The sequence below is a fragment of the Acipenser ruthenus genome, chromosome 3, assembly GCF_902713425.1.
Source record: "Acipenser ruthenus chromosome 3, fAciRut3.2 maternal haplotype, whole genome shotgun sequence".
Lineage (NCBI taxonomy): Eukaryota > Metazoa > Chordata > Actinopteri > Acipenseriformes > Acipenseridae > Acipenser > Acipenser ruthenus.
In genome coordinates this window covers 84,942,038-84,963,478 of record NC_081191.1, presented here as the reverse complement: position 1 = coordinate 84,963,478, position 21,441 = coordinate 84,942,038, and the positions used below count along the sequence as shown (strand labels likewise).

The 21,441-nt window shown below is 38.3% G+C and overlaps 1 protein-coding gene across 1 annotated transcript in view; it reads left to right on the top strand.

The window, feature by feature from the left end:
- Positions 1 to 21,441, top strand: part of LOC117435756 (corticotropin-releasing factor receptor 2-like) — a 107,630-nt gene that overhangs the window by 29,252 nt on the left and 56,937 nt on the right. Inside the window, exon 3 of the mRNA XM_034059170.2 lies at positions 18,737 to 18,822. Coding sequence (XP_033915061.1) covers positions 18,737 to 18,822 — 86 coding nt within the window. The remainder of the gene's footprint in view (positions 1 to 18,736; positions 18,823 to 21,441) is intronic.

The following is a 21,441-nucleotide window of genomic DNA, read 5'->3' as shown; positions in this document are numbered from 1 at the left end:
GTAACCTTCTGACCTAAAAGTGGAGAGATTATTGATTCTGTGCTAACACCCACATATGTCAGATCCCTGTTGTCAATACACTGTAGCACAACATACTACAAAAGACACATTTGTTTTATAACATAAAATGGGTACTACAGCCAAATATTATAGCCCTAAAAGTTTAAAACACTGAAAAACTAAATCTACAACCAATGCATCAAGGTTTACTGATAGACCATTTCAATTATGTACTATAAGACTTCAATTAAACACCTCTGGCGTTACTCATATACAATATTTGCCAGCAGACCCAGTGTGTATTGGAGACCGGTGATCATTTGAGACCGATGTTTATATTACATCACTAGCTTCACATGCTTCATGCGGTCATTGAGAAGCTGCTAACACACAACAATTTAAACATTCCAGCAACTTTGTTAAAAGGTTGTGTGTCATTGGGAACTAAGTAACAGTTTTGTTTTATACCAAAATTACATTATATTGTATACCCTGAAGTATAAAGCAGTCTTTTTATATGCACTGGTTAACAAGGATACAGTATGCAAAACATTGGAAAACAAGCAGTAGTATAGGAGGCTGTGTGGTCCAGTGGTTAAAGAAAAGGGCTTGTAACCAGGAGGTCCCCAGTTCAAATCCCACCTCAGCCACTACTAATTCATTGTGTGACCCTGAGCAAGTCACTTAACCTCCTTGTGCTCCGTCTTTCGGGTGAGCCGTAGTTGTAAGTGACTCTGCAGCTGATGCATAGTTCACTCACCCTAGTTTCTGTAAGTCGCCTTGGATAAAGGCATCAGCTAAATAAACAAATAAATAGTACACATTTGTATTTAAAAGCAGAATTAGATCTATCATTATTAATAATAATAATAACAGTTAAATCCACTAAAAGACAGCCCTGTAGATATCAGAACAAAGACATGTAGGCTATGCTTACAGCATAATAATAATAATAATACACACTCCTAAAATGTATTTTAAAAATGAACAATAAAAGCAATAAGTATCATTATCATAAATAATTTATAGCATAATCTCAAACTTATACATTGTTAATCCAACAAAACACGTTAAAATACACTAAGAGGTTTGTATCTAGCCTAGTCTGCCCTCTGACTTGCTCATCAGGCTACACGCTTCCAAGTGCATGCCTGGGGTACCTGCGTCCACTTCTGACACGAATGTGGCGATCCTTACGGTTCCCGCAGGCAGGGGCTCTGAAGCATAGCGCTGATACCGCTGTACAAAAGAGCCAGCTGCCTAGCAGGACCATATATCAGGCTTATGTCTTTTAGATTGCGTCTCCTGCCAGCCCTGACCCCCATCCCCGTGCACGCTACAATACTCTACGGTAAAAAAAATAAATGCTCTGTGATGGCAACCTACCCAGGGGATATAGAAAATGTCATGTGAAATGACCGACTGTACTGTACATCAGCCAACAGCAACCTACTAATGTTTGCCAATACTATGCACAGCTGTTAACAAATATACCAGTATATGCTTCTCTTTTAAGGTTGAAATCACATTATGAGGAATTATTTAAAACAAATATGAAGTGGCTACTTCTCCCTCTGTAAGTTTATTTGTATTATTCAGTTTCAATTGACATTTTTAACTTTTGAGTACAGTACCTGCCCCTTGACTATGGCTAGCCATTTTAACATTTAATCCTCCATTTTTTATATAAATTATTCTATTTATGATATCAGCAATTCTATTTCTGATGTCAAAAATACTTTTTTATATCAAATTTTATTTTTTATATAGAAAATACAATTTTTATATCAGTAATTGTCGCAATTTTTATATAAAAAATAGAATTACTGATATCAAAAATGCATACTAATGAACATCCAGTCAGAACTTTGTACATGAAAAATACATACTAATGAACATCTGGTCTGCAAAGAGAGCTCCAGCGATATTTATTGATTGTCTATGGAGAGGGGTTGGAGCGGGCTGATTTTCTCAGTACATTTTTTTTAAACATTTGGGGCCCTATTTAGTAACGTTTGAAAACCCCTAAAAACCACAATTGCAAAACACTTTTGTGAACTTTTAGCGCACCAGAATCAGGCGCTTGTGTGGGCAAACAGACTTTGCCCACATATGTGATTTAGCAATTGTGTTTTAGTGCCCATGCGGCAAGTCAGCGTTAGTGCTGGACATGGGCTGAACTTTAGGGGAGCGTCCTCATTTACATACAAATGTAGCGATTTAGCAAACCATCAACAGTGTTAGCATTTGCGTTTTAGTTGACATGCGAAAACCAGGTCTAAACTGTGCACAAATTAGATGGTCGACTATAAATACCGGTGAAACTACCAGGGAAGGAGGCAAAGAAAAGAGAGAAAAAAAGAAATATGGAGTGCACACTGGATTAATGTGATACTCTGTACTGTGATTTTGTAACAATTGTAAGTCACCCTGGATAAGGGCGTCTGCTAAGTAATAAATAAATAAATAAATAAATAAATAAATATAATAATAATAATAATTTATATGTGGCCAGACAAAGAGAGGAAGAGGAGACGTCCCCAGGTATTTAGAAGTCATCTGTCTTTTCTGAGTCTGGCTGACACACAATGTATGCAGCAATTTCGCCTCAACAGTCACTGACATCTGTCAACTGCTTCAGGCTGACCTGGAAGGAGACATGCGGAGAGCACACTGTTTGCCTGTAGCACTAAGGTACGCACACCAATACAGAATAGGCACCTCTATGTAAATCGTAATGGGACCTATTCTGTCAACGTGCAAGTAGTGTGTGGTCTCTGATGCCAACAACTACATTGCAAATGTGTATGCAAACTATTATTGCTCCGCTCATGATTGGTTTATCCTCGTTAATTTGCAGCTGCCAGCTGCGTTTCAGCGGGATGACAGTCTGAGAGGCTGGTTGATAGGGGACAACGGGTATCCACTGAAGCGGTTTGGATGTCTTTGGGGAAACACTACAGTACACTCCTCAGGTGGTTAGCAATATCATCCTGGCTTCTTGTGTTTTACACAACATAGCTCTCCATAATGGATGTTGAACTCACAGAGGAAAGATTACAGGGCAGCAGTGTGGAGTAGTGGTTAGGGCTCTGGACTCTTGAGCGGAGGGTCGTGGGTTCAATCCCTGGTAGGGGACACTGCTGCTGTACCCTTGAGCAAGATACTTTACCTAGATTGCTCCAGTAAAAACCCAACTGTATAAATGGGTAATTGTATGTAAAAAATAAATTGTAAGTCGGGGGAAACACTACAGTACACTCCTCAGGTGGTTAGCAATATCATCCTGGCTTCTTGTGTTTTACACAACATAGCTCTCCATAATGGATGTTGAACTCACAGAGGAAAGATTACAGGGCAGCAGTGTGGAGTAGTGGTTAGGGCTCTGGACTCTTGAGCGGAGGGTCGTGGGTTCAATCCCTGGTAGGGGACACTGCTGCTGTACCCTTGAGCAAGATACTTTACCTAGATTGCTCCAGTAAAAACCCAACTGTATAAATGGGTAATTGTATGTAAAAAATAAATTGTAAGTCGCCCTGGATAAGGGCGTCTGCTAAGAAATAAATAATAATAATAATAATAATTACAGGGTTTGAGGGAAGCAGATGCTGAACCTGCTAAAAAAAAATGTGTAGCCTTGTTTTAGGGGCTTGGTCATCCTCTTCACTTGGGCTGCTGGACATTTTAAAAAGAATTGTGCTTTTGTCTTCTTTTTTTGTTTCAAAATACCCTCTGTTCGCTATCGCAGATGCACAGGTGCTCTTAAAGGGAATGTTTAATCCTTATTGGTTGTAACCTTACTCCCCCCACTGTGCGCTATTGCAGGGCTTTTTTGCCCTAGTGCACATATTTGCTGAATAGGGCCCTTGAAGTCTGTTTCAATGTTGCCCAGGGTCCATGGAAGAAATATATTATCTGATCACAGGTTTTCTAGCACTGTGTAAAAATGTTTTGTGAGTGCAGTATCACATTTACATATAGCAAAATACTTTATTTACTGCAGTAGTAAACATTGATAAAATCATGTCTTGTTGCTGGCTTCATTCTGCCAGTGTATGCCAAAGTAATGCATTGTATTGCTCTCAAAATTTACTGTGTTGTCTTTGGTTGAACAAAACTGGAAACAGTAGAATACAGCACCCATTTGTTTACAGTTTATTTCGACTTGATCTTGTTGATCTGGTAGAAGAAGGATTTTTTGCTATTCTTATTCCTGAAGAACAATTATAGAAAAAAACCTTTTTGAAGGACACAGTCTGTTAAAACTGCATTTCTGGGGTCAGACTCAGTGGAAAGCAGAATAAAAGATCAATGGACATCTCGTCAACTTAATGAGCAACTGGGACTGCTGTGTTTTGCAGCTTGTTAGGGGAATTTGTGCTGTCTAACTCTACACATATATTGTGAACATTGACTGGATTCATATGATTTTGTAAAATAAACCGTGGTAGGGCTCTCTCTTTATAAGGTGACATTTTATACTGCGGTACAGGTTATAAGGCAGTATGAGCATGGCTCACGCTTGCCTTCTAATGCCATTACACAAGCACCTGTATTCTTGTTATAAGGTTGAACAAAAATTGCCTCTTACATATGGCTCCTGACTAAAGCGTTATAAGGGGGGGAGTAGTGTAATAACAATATTACAATGAAAAATAATATAAAGTAGGTAATGCACCTAAGGTTAATATTTATGACCATGAATTGCCTGCACATGTGTTCCTGACCCTTTTATACTATTATTAAGGTACTGGGTTAAGAAGTACTAGGTATCAAATTCACACACAGCTCCCACCATGCGTCTGGTTGCTTGTCTTTGATCCCGTCTGGGGACAGGACACCACCACCGATGATCTTTCACAGCAGTTCAATCATATGTGATAATGATTGCCACATTACATAGCTATAAGAGGATGCAGGTACTGTAAGACTTTCCAGCAATCACAAGATGTTGGCTCCTGTGCACTAAGGTTTAAAGGATAAAGACATGTTGTTATTTTTGTTGTGCTGAAATAGATTTCTGTTTGGACAACTAATAGAATGAGATGCAACTGCTGAACCTCTTCCTTGACATGGCAACAGAGTTTTTACCAAACTGTCAGACTGCAGATGAAGACAAACAGCCTTCGTAAAAGCGGTTGTCATTTTTACACCACCACTGGCACATAGTCAGGTTGTTCTTGTTTCAGGCAGCAATTTAGTAAGGAAACGGTGTGAAATGTGTATAAGGTGTTGATAAGGAAAAGGGACAAGGTTAATTTGAATCTGACCCCATTATTAACTCTGAGCCTCTTGGCATTTGTACTGTTCATGGCAGTTGTCAGTCTATACAATTTATGTAAGTCATTAGCAGACAATGCCCTGGTGGTGTGAAGGCAACAAATTATGATTGATTTCAAGAAAAGATCAAAAAATGAATCTTCCTCATTCATTTAGCATACTTTATTTTTGTCTACAGGTTATAGGAGATAAAACTGATTGGTTTAATGTCCCCATCGCGTATTAGGCTTAATAGTATATCCAGGAATCTGTCAAATAGACAGAAAATCTGTAGTTATATATGGGTACTTGTTTTAAAGGAATATTTTATTCTGTCATTTACCACTCCATTTGTGTTCTGTATAATTCTGTGTGAGGTGGGTCATATGAGCCTGTGTTACCTCTATAAATGTTTTATCGGATGGCAATTAATAAGCAAATCATTTTATTGGGACTATAAAAAAGCAGAAAAATGCTAATTTGAAATGATGTAAAAAGGAATTACTGCAGGGAAAGGAGACACGAAAAAATCAGTCATACTGTACATAAAGGGACAATTCATTAAATAATAATAAGACTAAAAAACTAGTACATGCAAACGCATTAATGCAGTTGAAGATTATTAACATCATTTATTGCAACATTCCATTGATTACCCAGTGACCCTTGAATTACTCCCACACATGAATTAGATGTACTTTTTCATTCCTGGGGCAGCGGGTAGCTTAATTTGGATTATTCCTACTGAAGCCAAAAGCCTAAATTCCTGTGGCACTTCTCTTTCCCTGTGGCTGTGAAGCATGTATAATCCAGTCAGTTCATTCTGTTCTATGCAGATATCCCCTTCACAGTCACAGTGCTCTCTAATTTGTCGTCAAAGCCACAGTAAACCCCATAACCAATCGTGACATTTCATTTACACCTAAAATACCAGTAACACAATGAAGCAGAAGTACAATTGTAATGAGGTGTACTGTTCTCTGAAGGCTTTATAGTTTATACCTCCCACCTCTTGGAAGCATGTCACCTCCCTTTACTTGCTGAGGGCAGAGTAAAGTTCTCCACACACCAGACGCAATGCGATTTTTTAAATTGCCGACAAGATACTTTTGCAGCTACATGACCATACACACCAGAAGCGACAACAGAGACGATGTGACAGGTTTGAAAACTGCCCGATCTATTGACAAAACTATGATCAAGACTGGTACATATTTGTCTACAATGTGGAAATTATGAGTGTCTTCTCTGACGGTATGGCAATAAATGATACATCCTAGGCTCATCCAGTTCCTTTGAAATTGACTCCCATATATTGTCTTTCAAATCTGTATCTTTATAATTGTGATGACCAGCTAGGAGCTGGGGGCCATTAACTGAGTCAGGTCTGGGTCCTGAGTCTCCGTTCACAAGAACGACTCCTCATCCCAGGAAGCCGCTAGGGAGAGCGCATCCTCTTCCTCCTCACTCATCACCACGTCCTGTTGCTCAACCTCTGTAGCAACCACTGGCGAAGCCGGGGTATGCTCTGGAGCAGGCGCTGGTAGAGCTGGGGCAGGCGCAGGGGGAACCTGCTGCCTGCTTAAGTGCTCGAGTATCTGGGCCATTTGACCCTTTAACTCGGCAATATCCCTCGCCTGGTCCGTGTTTCTAGCTCTCTTTCTGCCCCTCGAGGGAGATCTAGAGCGATTGCGGTGGCGCTGTGAAGCCTGCAGAAGGACTACTTTGTGCAGGGCTTGGAGGGTAGGGAAGGGAGGCCTGGGATCCCAAGGCCGACGATGGCTCAGGCTGGCTGCAGGGTTCTCGTCCGAGAAAAGCGCCAGTCTTTTTTGTAGGGTCCTCTCCTTAGACCCGGCGCAAAAGGAGCAGGATGACCCCTCTGCCAAGGCAGCAGAGGCATGCTCAATGCCCAGGCACTTCGCACACAGAGTGTGTTTGTCCTGCGGAGGCAATATCCGCCTGCAGGACATGCACGGGTGGAAATTAGACATTTTAGTCAAGGTATGTAGCTCCTGAACGTCGACGGAGCTGAAGCACCGAGGCATCAAGGCTGTATAACACCGAGACACAGAAAAAAACAGGTTTTGAGTGTGCTGGTGCGCAGCACAAGTATTGTAACAGTAATAACAATAGTAATCGGTGGCCTGTAGGGGCGCTAAGCCGCACACACCGAGTGGGCGTACTGAGGTCGCCCAGAGCCCTCGAGTCAACAGCGGCTGTAGAGTGAGGCTAGACTCTCTGGAGGGTGAATTTTTTTTTTAAACGAAACGTAGTTGCGTATGCGTTAGCTTAGCCTTCAGTTGCCGAGTTTGTGATTCCTGGCAAGTGGCAAGCCTATTTCCACCAATTAATTGCAAGGGAACTCACAAAAACTCTAAGAAGGAGATCTAAAAGAGTCAATCACAACTGGAAGAAATAGTGAGAGTAATACTTACCACTTTACCTACCTGTCTGTGAAAGGCAAAAGAGACTGATTCTCCGCTCAATGACAATTTATTACCTTGGTGAGGCGGGACCGAAGACGTCACTCCGCGGAGGGGCCTATTGGCAGCTTTGATATAAAATGCTCAGCGAATACCTGACAAGCAGGTATATCCCAAAAGTATTCAATTTGGAGGTCATCTTCGAATTGAAAGGGAACAGTTCTCCAAGGAACAGTGTTTGCATTATAACTTTATATTTCCCTTCCTCCTAACCACTGCTTTTTAGCTAAGCGTGAATTATATAATGTCACCAAAGTGATTCAATGTGTCTGAAAGTTTGGTGTCAGTCAGTACTGAGATCGTTGTATCCGGGTCGATCCTGTATGTGATCGTTCTAATAGGGCTAATTTGCATGTTGGGATCGTTAAAAATGGGTGTTTAGTATAAGCAGGGTTCGTTATAGTGAAGTTAGCCTGTATATATATGTATATATATTGTGGCAAACATCGGTTCCCGCAGGCAGGGGTTTCTCACAGGCCGGACACAAACCCGGGATCACCTGCTTTCAAGCATAATACTGATACCGCTGTACAAAAGAGCCGGGCTCCCTTGCAAGAGCAGATATCGGGCTTATGTGTTCATTTTTAGATTACCGTATTCCTTCGCATTTAAGACGCAGCCCAAATTTACCACCCTCAATTTGAAGAAAAAATAAAATATCAAATAAATATGCAGTTACAAAGATACAACCTCAATTACGCTGTTGTACAAAACTGACACGAAACAGTGTTGTTGTAGATTAACCACAGAGCTTGTTTATTGTGCTGCGCACAGTATAATACTTAAGATGGCGTCTCTATCGTACACACACCACCACTCACTTACAGCATCACACACCCTGGCAAAGGCAAGCACGACACAACACTCCATGGCATCAGGCAACATGTAACCCAGCAACCTGAACAGCATTGAACTGTGGTATTGCTTGACATGATGAAAAATACAGGGGTCTGATAAGCATTTCCAATCTGTCCAAGCTGGTACTGTTTGTTAGAAATGCTTAAAATGTAAATGTTTCTCTTGGAATTCCTCAGGAAGCTTGGTTTGTTTTTTCTCAGCAGTCAGTCACGTTTCTGCTTGTGTATTCGGGCAGTGACGCCTTTGTTGTCTTTTCTCGGCAGTCAGTCATGTTGCTGTTTGTGTACTCGGGTAGTCACATCTTTTGTTGGCGATTTTAATATTCACATCACTATGCTGTACTCGAATTTAAGACGCAGGCTATTATTGAGAAGCAAAAAATGTTTAAAAATAGCGTCTTAAATTCCCCTACCACCGTGCATGCTACACTCTCAAGTCTCAAGTCTCAAGTTTCAAGTCTGCCCTTGGACTTGCTCACCAGGCTACAGGCTTCCAAGTGCATGCCAGAGTACCTGCATCCCACTACTAACACCAATGAAGCATTTACCCGGGTAGGGATCCAGATGGAATCAGACTGAGATCTCTTGGGAAAGGGAGTAACAACCTGTGTTTATTTACAATAAATAAATAGAGGGGAAAAGAGCACAGGGTAAACAAAAGGACGGTGGGAGGGATCATAACACACACACACACACACACAGAAACTCCAGCCGCAGTTTCTCCAGTCTTCCCTCTGTTGGACTCTCGTCCAGCCTCCCTTCTCTCTCTCACAGTTGCTCCCTTTATTCTGTCTGGTTGTCCGCCCTCTCCTAGGGTCAGGCAGCCGTGAATAAAGGGTCTATGTATCGGCTTGGCCGTGGTAATGGTGGTTGCTTGGTGTTTTTCTCTCTCTGTGTTGATCTCTGTTTATTCGTCAGTCCGCCTATCGTCTCCTTCTCCCCACGTATAGAGCCTGCAGCCCTTATATGCTTCTGAGAATCTGATTGGCGGACACCTCTCAGTAGCTCTTGCCTCCCGTCCAGTCAGTGCTCCCACAACCTGTCCATCACAGAGGTCCTCCGGGGATCTTAAAGGGGCCACCAGCTCTCCCGAGGTCATTACAATATATATATATATATATATATATATATATATATATATATATATATATATATATATATATATATATATATATATATATATAATCAATACCTTTATTATAGGTTTGGATCAAAAGTGATTTTTTAACAAGCATCTGATCCAGCTACATGTTTCCACCTAACATACTGAGAGATAATAGATTGTATATAACCCCTTTTGATGTCAGAGGGCAATCATTGTTCACTAGATTGACCAGTTTTGTAGGTGATTGCACAAATATGTATAGCCGTATAGCCCTGTGTCAGCCAATATGGTTGTAAGTTGAGATCGAAGGGTTAAATAAATGTATCTCTTGCCTTCAGTTTTTTTTTTCTGTAATTGCCATGATGATGATGATGATGATAAAAAAAAAAAACATTCTTTTGTGGGTTTAAGAAATGTCTTAAAGGGGATCAATACAGTATTGCCGACCCCTTGTTGATTCAGCAGGCAAAAAATGTGTCCTGTTTTTGCATCAAACGAATCTTTAGAGATGAATTATTAGCAAAAACATTTCTTTGCATAACTAAAGATTACTGGGGTTTCCCTTTTCTTATAGCTCATGAAGCAAGTTTTAGCATTTTAAAACAGTTTGACACCAATTTAAATAAGTAAATACTGCTTGGTGAACTCAATTGGAAAATTAGCCATTTAGATGCGCAGCAATACTGTCTATATTACTTCCGTTTCTGCTGAATGGCTGTCTAGGTCTGCAGCAGATATGTCTGTTTCCTGGGATAGCCCTGTTCCTCCAGGTAAGGTGCTGTCTGGGTGTAACGTAGCTCTGTCTCTTCCCATGTTTACTTCTTTCCATTTTCATTACTTATGTTTTAAAAAGGTTTTTACAATTTCCCTTGAAAGTCTGTCCCTCTCAGTAACCCTTGCTTGGTGTTTTCTCTATGTTTTAGGTATGCAAAGGCTGTTCTGCTGTTTCAAAAGTGTAAAAAAAAGTGTAACTTTAAGTATTGATGCTGTTCTGACTGTATATCTGTACCTACAGTATACAAGATTGTTAGTCTACACCAGGGGTGCAATTCTGTCGGTACTCAGTACCGGGGCTTATTTGATTGGCTTTTCATCCAACGCGCCTGCATTCCATCCACTCTTACAGTTGTTTATTTTACACAATCCACTAGAGTTCTGTTAGAAAAAAGTCTTGTCACAGAAACTAAACAATGAATAGGACGGAATTTGTAAAATATAACCGTTTTCTGGGGTATGTGAAATAAAATCCACTTGAAAGTAAAATGTGTGTATCAGTGAACTCTATGGGAACATTATTTTCTTAATGTATATAATGGAACTAGTAAGTTTTTGAATGTTACTCCCATGAAGATACACATTTAAGTCATGCTTATGTCCATGCTAGCAATGTGAAGTTTTGTCGTGTTTAATTAAACTCTTCATAAATCCAGTGGGTTAATGATTCAGAAGTTGATTGACCATTCTGCAAGAGAAAACAATCACACTTATAGTAATTAATTCTATGATAAAAGTCTAGCTGGAACTTTTTATTTACAAGGGTGAATATTTCTTTTTTTTAATTACGAGCAGCTGTTGATCTTAATGTAACATTGTTTTTAATATTTTCGTTTGTATATCTGAAAGCATTAGATTACTATAAATCTTTATTTCACTTCTCCAATGTTGATTAAGGCTGTAGCAAAACTGGCAATTTTTTACACCCGGCTGCGCATAGAAGCTGCATTTTTTGTTGAGAATTTCACCCCTGGTCTACACTATACCATTCTAGGGCAGTTTTATGAAAACAGGCTACCACTAGATTGTTGGCAGACCCCATACCTGTTAAAGGAGAAATAACTGAAAACATGTTGTTGTGACCCAAAATGTGCTGCAGCTGATTTTGCAAATGTTTTGGGAGACAATTTTGAAAAGTAGTGCCACATAGTTCTTTACAGATGCTTGATGTTAAGATATTTCACAAAGTAATCAACATTCTTCTCTAGGGAAGGTCTGAATTTCACTCAAGCATTTATTGGGGGACAATAGTAATTTGCTCGAGCATAGTCCCAATTCATATCCTGTCATCAATGGTTCAACCCCGTGGCCCAAAATAAATATATTGCCCTCCGCTCTGAGACAAAATGACTTGTGAACTTTCAGGAGAAAGTACAGATTGCTCTATAATAAGATAAACACCAGCTTGCTTAATCAAGAGAATGATTTCTGTTCAAAGCTAACAGGCCTTGCTGTCAAAAGCAAATGACAGCAATTTGCAAGGATGGTGCTCGCATAATTCATTTCCTGCTCCAGTGACTTGGAGATTATCTGCTCAAGGTGTTCTCTTGGCAGCATTGTGGGAAAATCCAGCTGCGAGACCTTTACAACATTCTTTGCAATAGTTATTTAGGAGAAGTGGTACCTGCTGTTTTCTTTTTTTAAATGAGCTGGTTTAAAAATAATAATACTTGTTGTGTTGTATCATAACAGCAATGTCATACTGCCTGACCATGTTTATAACATTGCAAACAACATGCTGTACTTGCCAATTTCAACTGTATTTTAATAAATCAAGGTAGCATAGGTAACAAGATGGAGATGTGTGTGAACCAGTGACCACACACCTCCCAAACAAGCGTCTTACTGATTTACAGAATAGAGCTCTTATTCAATTTGCATGGCATAATGTATTATTTGTTTATTTAGCAGACACCTTTATCCAAGGCGACTTACAGAGACTAGGGTGTGTGAACTATGCATTAGCTGCAGAGTCACTTACAACAACGTCTCACCCAAAAGACGGAGCACAAGGAGGTTAAGTGACTTGCTCAGGGTCACACAGTGAGTCAGTGAGTGAGCCGGGATTTGAACCGGGGACTTTTGTTGACAAGACTAACAGCATGTTACAGGGGTGGAGACCGAGATTATGGGCATTAGTTGATTAATCGGTAGATTAATCTGTGCACATTTTTAATAAAGGTAACAATATTATAGCGGCTGTCCTGCATAGCAATACAGTCAAACCTGCATTAAGAGACCACTCAAGGGACAGTCTAATAGTGACGTCTTAATATAGGTGGTCTCTTAAAAGAGGGCCCATAGCTTATGAATTTTCTATTTGTCTCTGACATGCTTTCCTGTAATTATGTATGTCTTACATACACTGTAAAAGCCAGCAGATGTAATATGACCAAAAGTAAGTGTGTAATTTAATAACTCATTTAGATAATGCATTTACAAAACAAATTATTTTGTGAAAGTAATGAATGCATGCCTGTTTCAGGTCACACAAAATGTTTTAAATCCTTTGCAAATTTCAATGCCTGTGTCTGTCTTTCACGTACGTGTTGATTCATTGCATCCTGAAACCAACGCCAGCATAAGCATAAGATCTTTTTCGATTACCGCGCACATTGTTTTCATACAAGCATGGTTTGAATTCTTCAGTGTTTATTTTCCTTTTAACAGTTTGCCTTTAAGTCTTAAGCCGCTACATCCTAATTATGAGAACATTCTGTTAAATTAGCAGGAAAGAACAACACAACACGAAACGGACACATTGGGAGCTACCTAGTTCCCAGGCAAGTGCGAGAACAAAATGCTCTGCTTTTGTGTTCGAATAATGAAGAAGGTGAAACAGAATCAGCAAGTCAATCAGGACATCAAGGTAAAAAGAAGCGACTTTGTTTAGTAATTAATAGTTTAATTAAGATATTGAATCGGCTCAAAACACGGTCATGTGAACAAAAATAAAAACCCAAAACTTCAAGCCCTAGTTCTTTCCATTTCAAAATGCTGTATCTGCGTCTTTCTAGTGCCAAATTGTTCAGCAGTTTTTCTGGCACTTACTGTCTTTACAAGTTTAATAACTTTAATTCTGTCATCTAGGGAGAACCTTTTGTTTCTCCACGTTTTCTCGCTTCCTTTACAAGAGAGCGCTGTTGTTTTATTGATTACGAATAAAAGACCGCTAAAATGGTTACCGTATTCCTTTGAATTTAGGACCTACCATTTAAAACCATATTTTTCTTATAACAATAGCCCTGTGTAAGGGTGCTTAATACAGGTTTGAGTCCATTGCTGGGTAAGAGAATTGTGGTCGCTGGTCACGTTAGATAGGTGATCGCTTAATACAGTTAAATAAAAGCACAAATATCATTGGGAGGAATTTAAAGTGGTCGCTTAGACCAGGTGTTCGCTAAATAAAGATGGTCGCATTAGCAGGATTGACTGTACTAAAAAATCAATACAATCTAAAAAAAAAAAAAAAAAAAAAAGCCAATGGGAATGTGGTCCTTCTAAAAGCATTATTATTATTATTTTTATCTTGATGAATGTGACACATTTTCACAGAACATCGGTTGTTTACATAGCTGCGGCTTCCTTGTACTTCTGAATCTAGCAGAACCTGAGGCACCGAAGAGATTAAGCCGTTCGGAATCTTGTTAGAGGTACCCGAGAATACTGTGGCTATTGACAAGTGATTGCTTAACATGCTGTCGTAGTCAGAAATCAGAGAAAGTAATTCCAATTACCTCTATTTGAAGAATTGGTGCCTATATCAGTTCAGGTATTTCTGTACCTCCATTTTTTCTGAGAAAGTTCTTGAAAATTGATTTGTAACCAAATCGACTACAATGTCTTAGTTGTCTTATGACATTTTTTTTTAATTTGTAAAAGCAATTTCTCAATATAATTTTCAATAACTGTCTCTATAGTAAGCAATACAGTGCAAAATTCGCTTACACCCTATCCTAACATATTTATGTCTCGCCTCTGCTCATTAATGATTGGACAGCTGTAAAACCAGGGCAGCTCTTTGACTTTCCCATTGGTTAAACTCGCAATTATGTCCCGCCTCTTCTCACTCATGGTTGGACACCTGTGTAACAAGGGGCAGATCTTTGACTCTCCCATTGGTTAAACCTACTAAAGACCTTCAATTGTTTGTCCTGCCTCCACGCACTTTTGATTGGACTTCTATTGGTTTATTTTATTTTATATACAAAAATAGAACTGCACGATTAAATTTAAAAGAAATTAATCTGCGATCAACTCCCACTGCTTTCTTGTTGTATGTATTACATTTTTTGTTGATTTTTGTATTCATTGGAAAAACTTTAATACAAGCTTGAATTGTGGGATGCTATTTCGTGTCATCTCTCCTGGTAGTTAAATTGTTTTACTTAGTAACCCCATACTACTACCTTAACCCCACAAACCATGGCTACCAATGTCAGTTGAGATACAGCAAACGCTACCAACTCTGCAAAGCCCAACAAGGTGGAGATCACAAGTGTGCTATTTCAGCATCTTAGATTACATTTTACCACAGATTTAAATATTGCCTGGAATTATTTATGCAATCTGAAAGGATGTCTTTTAATGTTGAAAAAACTGACAAAAAAAACTGCAAGTCTATCTGACAGATACGACACAGCACAAATTCAAACACACAAAAAAGATGACATTAGTGTTAAAGGGTTAATAAATAAGCAGGTAGGAAAAGAAATATTTCTTTGCACAGTATGTCGCTGTTAATTTAAAAGATCCTAGTAGCTATAAATGAGACAACATTGAAAGAAAGTGGATCACAAACACAAACTAAAAAAGTGCTTTATTTAAAACATGGAATATTTCACATTTCAATTAAAAAAAATTAACTGTTTTGTGTTATTTTAACTGTGAAAAAAAATGTTCTAAAATAAAGTAGGAATGTGCCAATAATTAACAAGCATCTATTAAATTAGTTCATTAAAAACTCCATTAAATAAAATCATATAACTAGGGAGTTTTAAAGTAAAATGTGTGTTTGATAATCATGAAGTAATAAAGGTTCAGTTTATTTTCCTATGTGGAGGGCTGGTACAAATGATTGCTGAGGGGGCATTTCATAAAGCAAGCAGTTGCAGGATAAAATCAATAAGGCGCCCACAAGTATGGACTATATTCTGAAAGCAAAGCCAGAACTCCCTTCATGTTGTTCAACCTCAATATTTGAAGCCAGTAAGTGTTTGTTAGGTTTGTGGACTGGTATGGTTCTACTGCAGCAGGTGAACAAGCCGCTAGTTGCAATTTGCTTTCCGTGATTGTCATTTACATATACCCTGTCTGCCAATCAGAGAGCTGAATTTATCTCCATCGTGACTGAATGCATGATAGTGCACAGAAAAGAAAAACAATTCATGGCACTTGTATTGATGTTATTAAATTGATCAGATTAACCACATATTAGTCTAACCTTTCACATAAAACTACTTGCATAAATACTGTTTGGTTTGAGTTTACTGAGTATGGCCCTAGCTACTATATAACAGAACAACTGAAGTACAAGAGACCTAAGGTTGGAATGTGTGGAGGGCTTGGTTTAATTTATTGGCACATGCAGCTGTGTTGACAAAGAGTTCCATGAATCATGTGACCACCAAATACCTAGGGGTGCAAATTATTCCTTCAACAGTATTCATGATTTCTAGGGAAACTTAGTCTGCACTGCATGTGCTGTTACTATGTTGGGCTATATATTTATTCATACATTTACACAGAAATTTAACACCTAAAGTTTTACAATTAGTGACTTATTTTTAGAAGCAGTCAGCCTTAAGCTTGATTAGGTATGAAAATGCACAGCTTCAGCACAAATATCTCCACACAAGATGCACAAACTATGGGTTGTGGGTGCAGCTGGTTTACTAAGTGCCACTCTAATCTCTGAGGTGTTTCACTAGTCATTGCATTCCCTTGGTGGTGCAGTTTATAAATCCTTGCACCTGAAGGACTAAATTTAAAATGAAGTTCTTGTGGTGATCTCCCAGAGTGGATATTATGCAAATGTCTTGCCATACACTGTGCTGACAATGAAGAACTTTTGCTCTTAAGCAAATCATATGCCAATATATATATATATATATATATATATATATATATATATATATATATATATATATATATGTGTGTGTGTGTGTGTTTGCTATAGCATATGTTTCTTTCAGAACTGTGAGACTTGAAATAAAAGTGCATGACAAGTAAGATTCATGAAATTATTTAATTAACATATCTATAACCTCTTTAAGGTAAAACCTGCCAACAGTTTCATAAATCACAAGGAATACATTGACATGCAACTCATGCTGCGAGAGACAACTTTAATAAGATTGTGAAATTCGGCAATAGAGTAATAAATCTAAATTGGACAAGGTCTGATAACCAAGATTCCACCACATGATTAAATAAGAATTGATTTTGGCTGTTGTTTCATAACAATGTAACAGTGCACAAAGAACCCTCTATTTTCAAAATGAGATTTCCCATTATTAGTACTGCATATGTTAAAATCTGAGATTAAATTAGCATTGCTCCATATATGGGGCACCCTCTGTTGTTTTAAAGAGAAATTGCTCATCTGGATTATAGAAGATGATTGATCCCAGAACTTTGTCTAGTCTGGTTTATTGAAGCTGATTGATCCCAGAACTTTGTCTAGTCTGGGTTATAGAAGCTGGTTGATCCCAGAACTTTGTCTAGTCTGGTTTATAGAAGCTGATTGATCCCAGAACTTTGTCTAGTCTGGTTTACAGAAGCTGATTGATCCCAGAACTTTGTCTAGTCGGCTCTGAAAGAATCCCAATGACTCAGTAGAAACAACATGGTTTAGTAACCCATTCCATAGAACCACTACTCTCTGTGTAAAGAAATAAATAAACTGCCTTCTACAACTGACATGAGTCTATCTCCACTCAGTTTTCCTCTGTTCTGGACTTAAAATAGTGACTATGGTTACTTAATCTGTTTGGATGAGGTACAGTAGATTGACCCCCTTAAGAGTCTGAGCCTTTAGTCGGGGTGATCAAATTCAGCTGATTCTTGCTGTGAACTGGTGCTATATACAGTACCATACCCCTCAGAGTGTAATTGTTTCCCCATAGCAGTGGATGTATACTGACATTGGCATAAGACGCTCAAGCCCTTTCTTCTGTATTCAATTCAATGGACTGAGATGCCAGTTCATTTCAAGAATGATTTTTGTGCATTGATATGAAACTTATTTTCTATTTCTTACATTCAAGAAAAGTTAACCCGAGATAAAAAGTAATTGCACTTATGAACTTGTTTGCATTTAGTTTTATCTCAAATTAATTACTGTTACCTTGCTTAAACCTGTGTGCAGCTCTTCAAATGTCAATGCCAAAAAGAAGTACCCCTTAGGTGATTTATAATTGTTAGAAAATGTTGAGCCCTTGTAATTGACTTTACCAGTGGCTGTGCTTTACACACAGATCTTTTGTTTATTTTTGTGGAAGCTCAGGACTCCTTGAAGCAACTGTGGAACAGCAGGCTCCTGGATGAGAGTTTAGAATTAGATTCGTTAGCCGATTACTTTTCTATTAATCATGTTATTAAAACACCATGTCCTTAAATATATTTCCAAAGATATTATCGTTGAATACAAATTATCAAGCATACATTATATTTATTCATGTGTACCACTGTGACATTCAAGTCTACAGTAAACTTGACATTTTAATAAACTACTGGAAAGGTATGACAACATCCTCAACACAATCTTGAGCTCAGTGACTCAGAGCTTCATTGACCACAATACCGCAATACCAAAAGAAGCAGGCTCCATTTAGGGAGCAGACAGACACAACACTTATATTACTGAACTCAGTCAGCCACAAGAGAGTTCATTACAGTGTGATGGATGAATGCTATGCAAAGATAGTTATGAAAAATAAGTATTTTGTGTGATAATTTCCCAGTGTTTTTTTTTAAATTTTATTTTCTCTAGACAAACACAATATACTGCACATACACTGTTCAAAAGCAGATTTTCCAGGATCGTACAGGGATTTGCTCAGGTAAACACTCCATCATTTTTTCTGGGAAACATCTGTAACCCAATCTTCAAAGAGTCTTAACTGATGACAAGAATCTCAATATTTCTTAGCTGTTCATGCCATAAATAGAATACATCAAAGTATACATACTGTGCTTAACTTTCTGTTTTCAGCATTTCAAATTGAAAATAACTTTGCATAATTGTGTCTCCACAGGAAATGCATACAGGGAATGCATAGAAAATGGAACTTGGGCCTCAAGGATCAATTATTCACAGTGTGAACCCATTTTGGAGGACAAGGTTGGCCAATTAAAAATATATATACTCACCTGCTAATGAAACATTGTATTTCATAAGTAATCTGTGACATACCAGTTTCTAGTCAGATAACTTTGGAAGGCCATCTGGGTCAAAAATGAATTATTTAGTACACATTTCAATTTAATACACATTTTAATTTTAATAACTACACATATTAATTTGGATCAATCAGAATACATAACATAGTATTTGTTCTAATTCAAATGAGTATGTGTTCTAAATAAATGCAAATGACTTACATATTTTCCACATATGTATGTATATTTTCCACATATGTATGTATATATACATATATATATATATATATATATATATATATATATATACAGACGTGCTCAAATTTGTTGGTACCCTTGCAGCTCATTGAAATAATGCTTCATTCCTCCTGAAAAGTGATGAAATTAAAAGCTATTTTATCATGTATACTTGCATGCCTTTGGTATGTCATAGAATAAAGCAAAGAAGCTGTGAAAAGAGATGAATTATTGCTTATTCTACAAAGATATTCTAAAATGGCCTGGACACATTTGTTGGTACCCCTTAGAAAAGATAATAAATAATTGGATTATAGTGATATTTCAAACTAATTAGTTTCTTTAATTAGTATCACACGTGTCTCCAATCTTGTAATCAGTCATGCAGCCTATTTAAATGGAGAAAAGTAGTCACTGTGCTGTTTGGTATCATTGTGTGCACCACACTAAACATGGACCAGAGAAAGCAAAGGAGAGAGTTGTCTGAGGAGATCAGAAAGAAAATAATAGACAAGCATGGTAAAGGTAAAGGCTACAAGACCATCTCCAAGCAGCTTGATGTTCCTGTGACAACAGTTGCAAATATTATTAAGAAGTTTAAGGTCCATGGAACTGTAGCCAACCTCCCTGGGCGCGGCCGCAAGAGGAAAATCGGCCCCAGAGTGAACAGAAGGATAGTGCGAATGGTAGAAAAAGAATCAAGGATAACTGCCAAAGAGACACAAGCTGAACTCCAAGGTGAAGGTATGTCAGTTTCTGATCGCACCATCCGTCGCTTTTTGTGCGAAAGTGGGCTCCATGGAAGAAGACCCAGGAGGACTCCACTTTTGACAGAAAAATGTAAAAAAGACTGGAATTTGCTAAAATGCATATTGACAAGCCACAATCCTTCTGGGAGAATGTCCTTTGGACAGATGAGTCAAAACTGGAGCTTTTTGGCAAGTCACATCAGCTCTATGTTCACAGATGAAAAAATGAAGCTTTCAAAGAAAAGAACACCATACCTACAGTGAAACATGGAGGAGGCTCGGTTATGTTTTGGGGCTGCTTTGCTGCGCCTGGCACAGGGTGCCTTGAATCTGTGCAGGGCACAAAGAAATCTCAAGACTATCAAGGCATTCTGGAGCGAAACGTACTGCCCAGTGTCAGAAAGCTCTGTCTCAGTCGCAGGTCATGGGTCCTCCAACAGGATAATGACCCAAAACACACAGCTAAAAGCACCCAAGAATGGATAAGAACAAAACATTGGACTATTCTGAAGTGGCCTTCTATGAGTCCTGATCTGAATCCTATCGAACATCTATGGAAAGAGCTGAAACTTGCAGTCTGGAGAAGGCACCCATCAAACCTGAGACAGCTGGAGCAGTTTGCTCAGGAAGAGTGGGCCAAACTACCTGTTAACAGGTGCAAAAGTCTCATTGAGAGCTACAGAAAACGTTTGATTGCAGTGATTGCCTCTAAAGGTTGTGCAACAAAATATTAGGTTAGCGGTCCCATCATTTTTGTCCATGCCATTTTCATTTGTTTTATTATTTACAATATTATGTTGAATAAAAAATCAAAAGCAAAGTCTGATTTCTATTAAATATGGAATAAACAATGGTGGATGCCAATTACTTTTGTCAGTTTCAAGTTATTTCAGAGAAAATTGTGCATTCTTCGTTTTTTGTGGAGGGGTACCAACAAATGTGAGCACGTCTGTATATATATATATATATATATATATATATATATATATATATATATATATATATATATATTAGGGCTGCTCCAATTAACAGATGGTACTCAATTACATTCTCTGGTGGGCCAGATAAGGCAATGTCCAAACCTTAGTGGGCCGCAGTGCGCTCTAGATGTGCGTAGTGGTGGGGGGTTGTTTAAATGGTCATGAAAATCTGACTGTCCAATCACACTTTACATACAGTAACAAAACATTGCAACACTACACTTGCACCATTCAACTAATACATCTCAGAAGTAACTACTTAATATGATACAATGTTTGATCACCATTAATAATAAATAGAAAGCAAATATAATTTCCTGACCAGTATTCAAACGGCATTTTGCAAACAAATAATTATACAAATCTCACTGTAATGCTATTAAAACAACATGTTATTAATTTTAATTTGATTAAAACTAGAAAATGTTCTGACAATTACTGCGCAGCAAGCACTAAAGTTAACTAATGAAAGCACTTCTGTTGTATAAGCATCTTATTAAGCGCCTGATTAAAAGTGTAGCACGGTGTTTAAATATGCATGTTCTAACTCCAATGTGTTTAAATGTAAATGAAAAGTTTCTCAATTAAATACATGGCATAACAGTAAACAGAGGG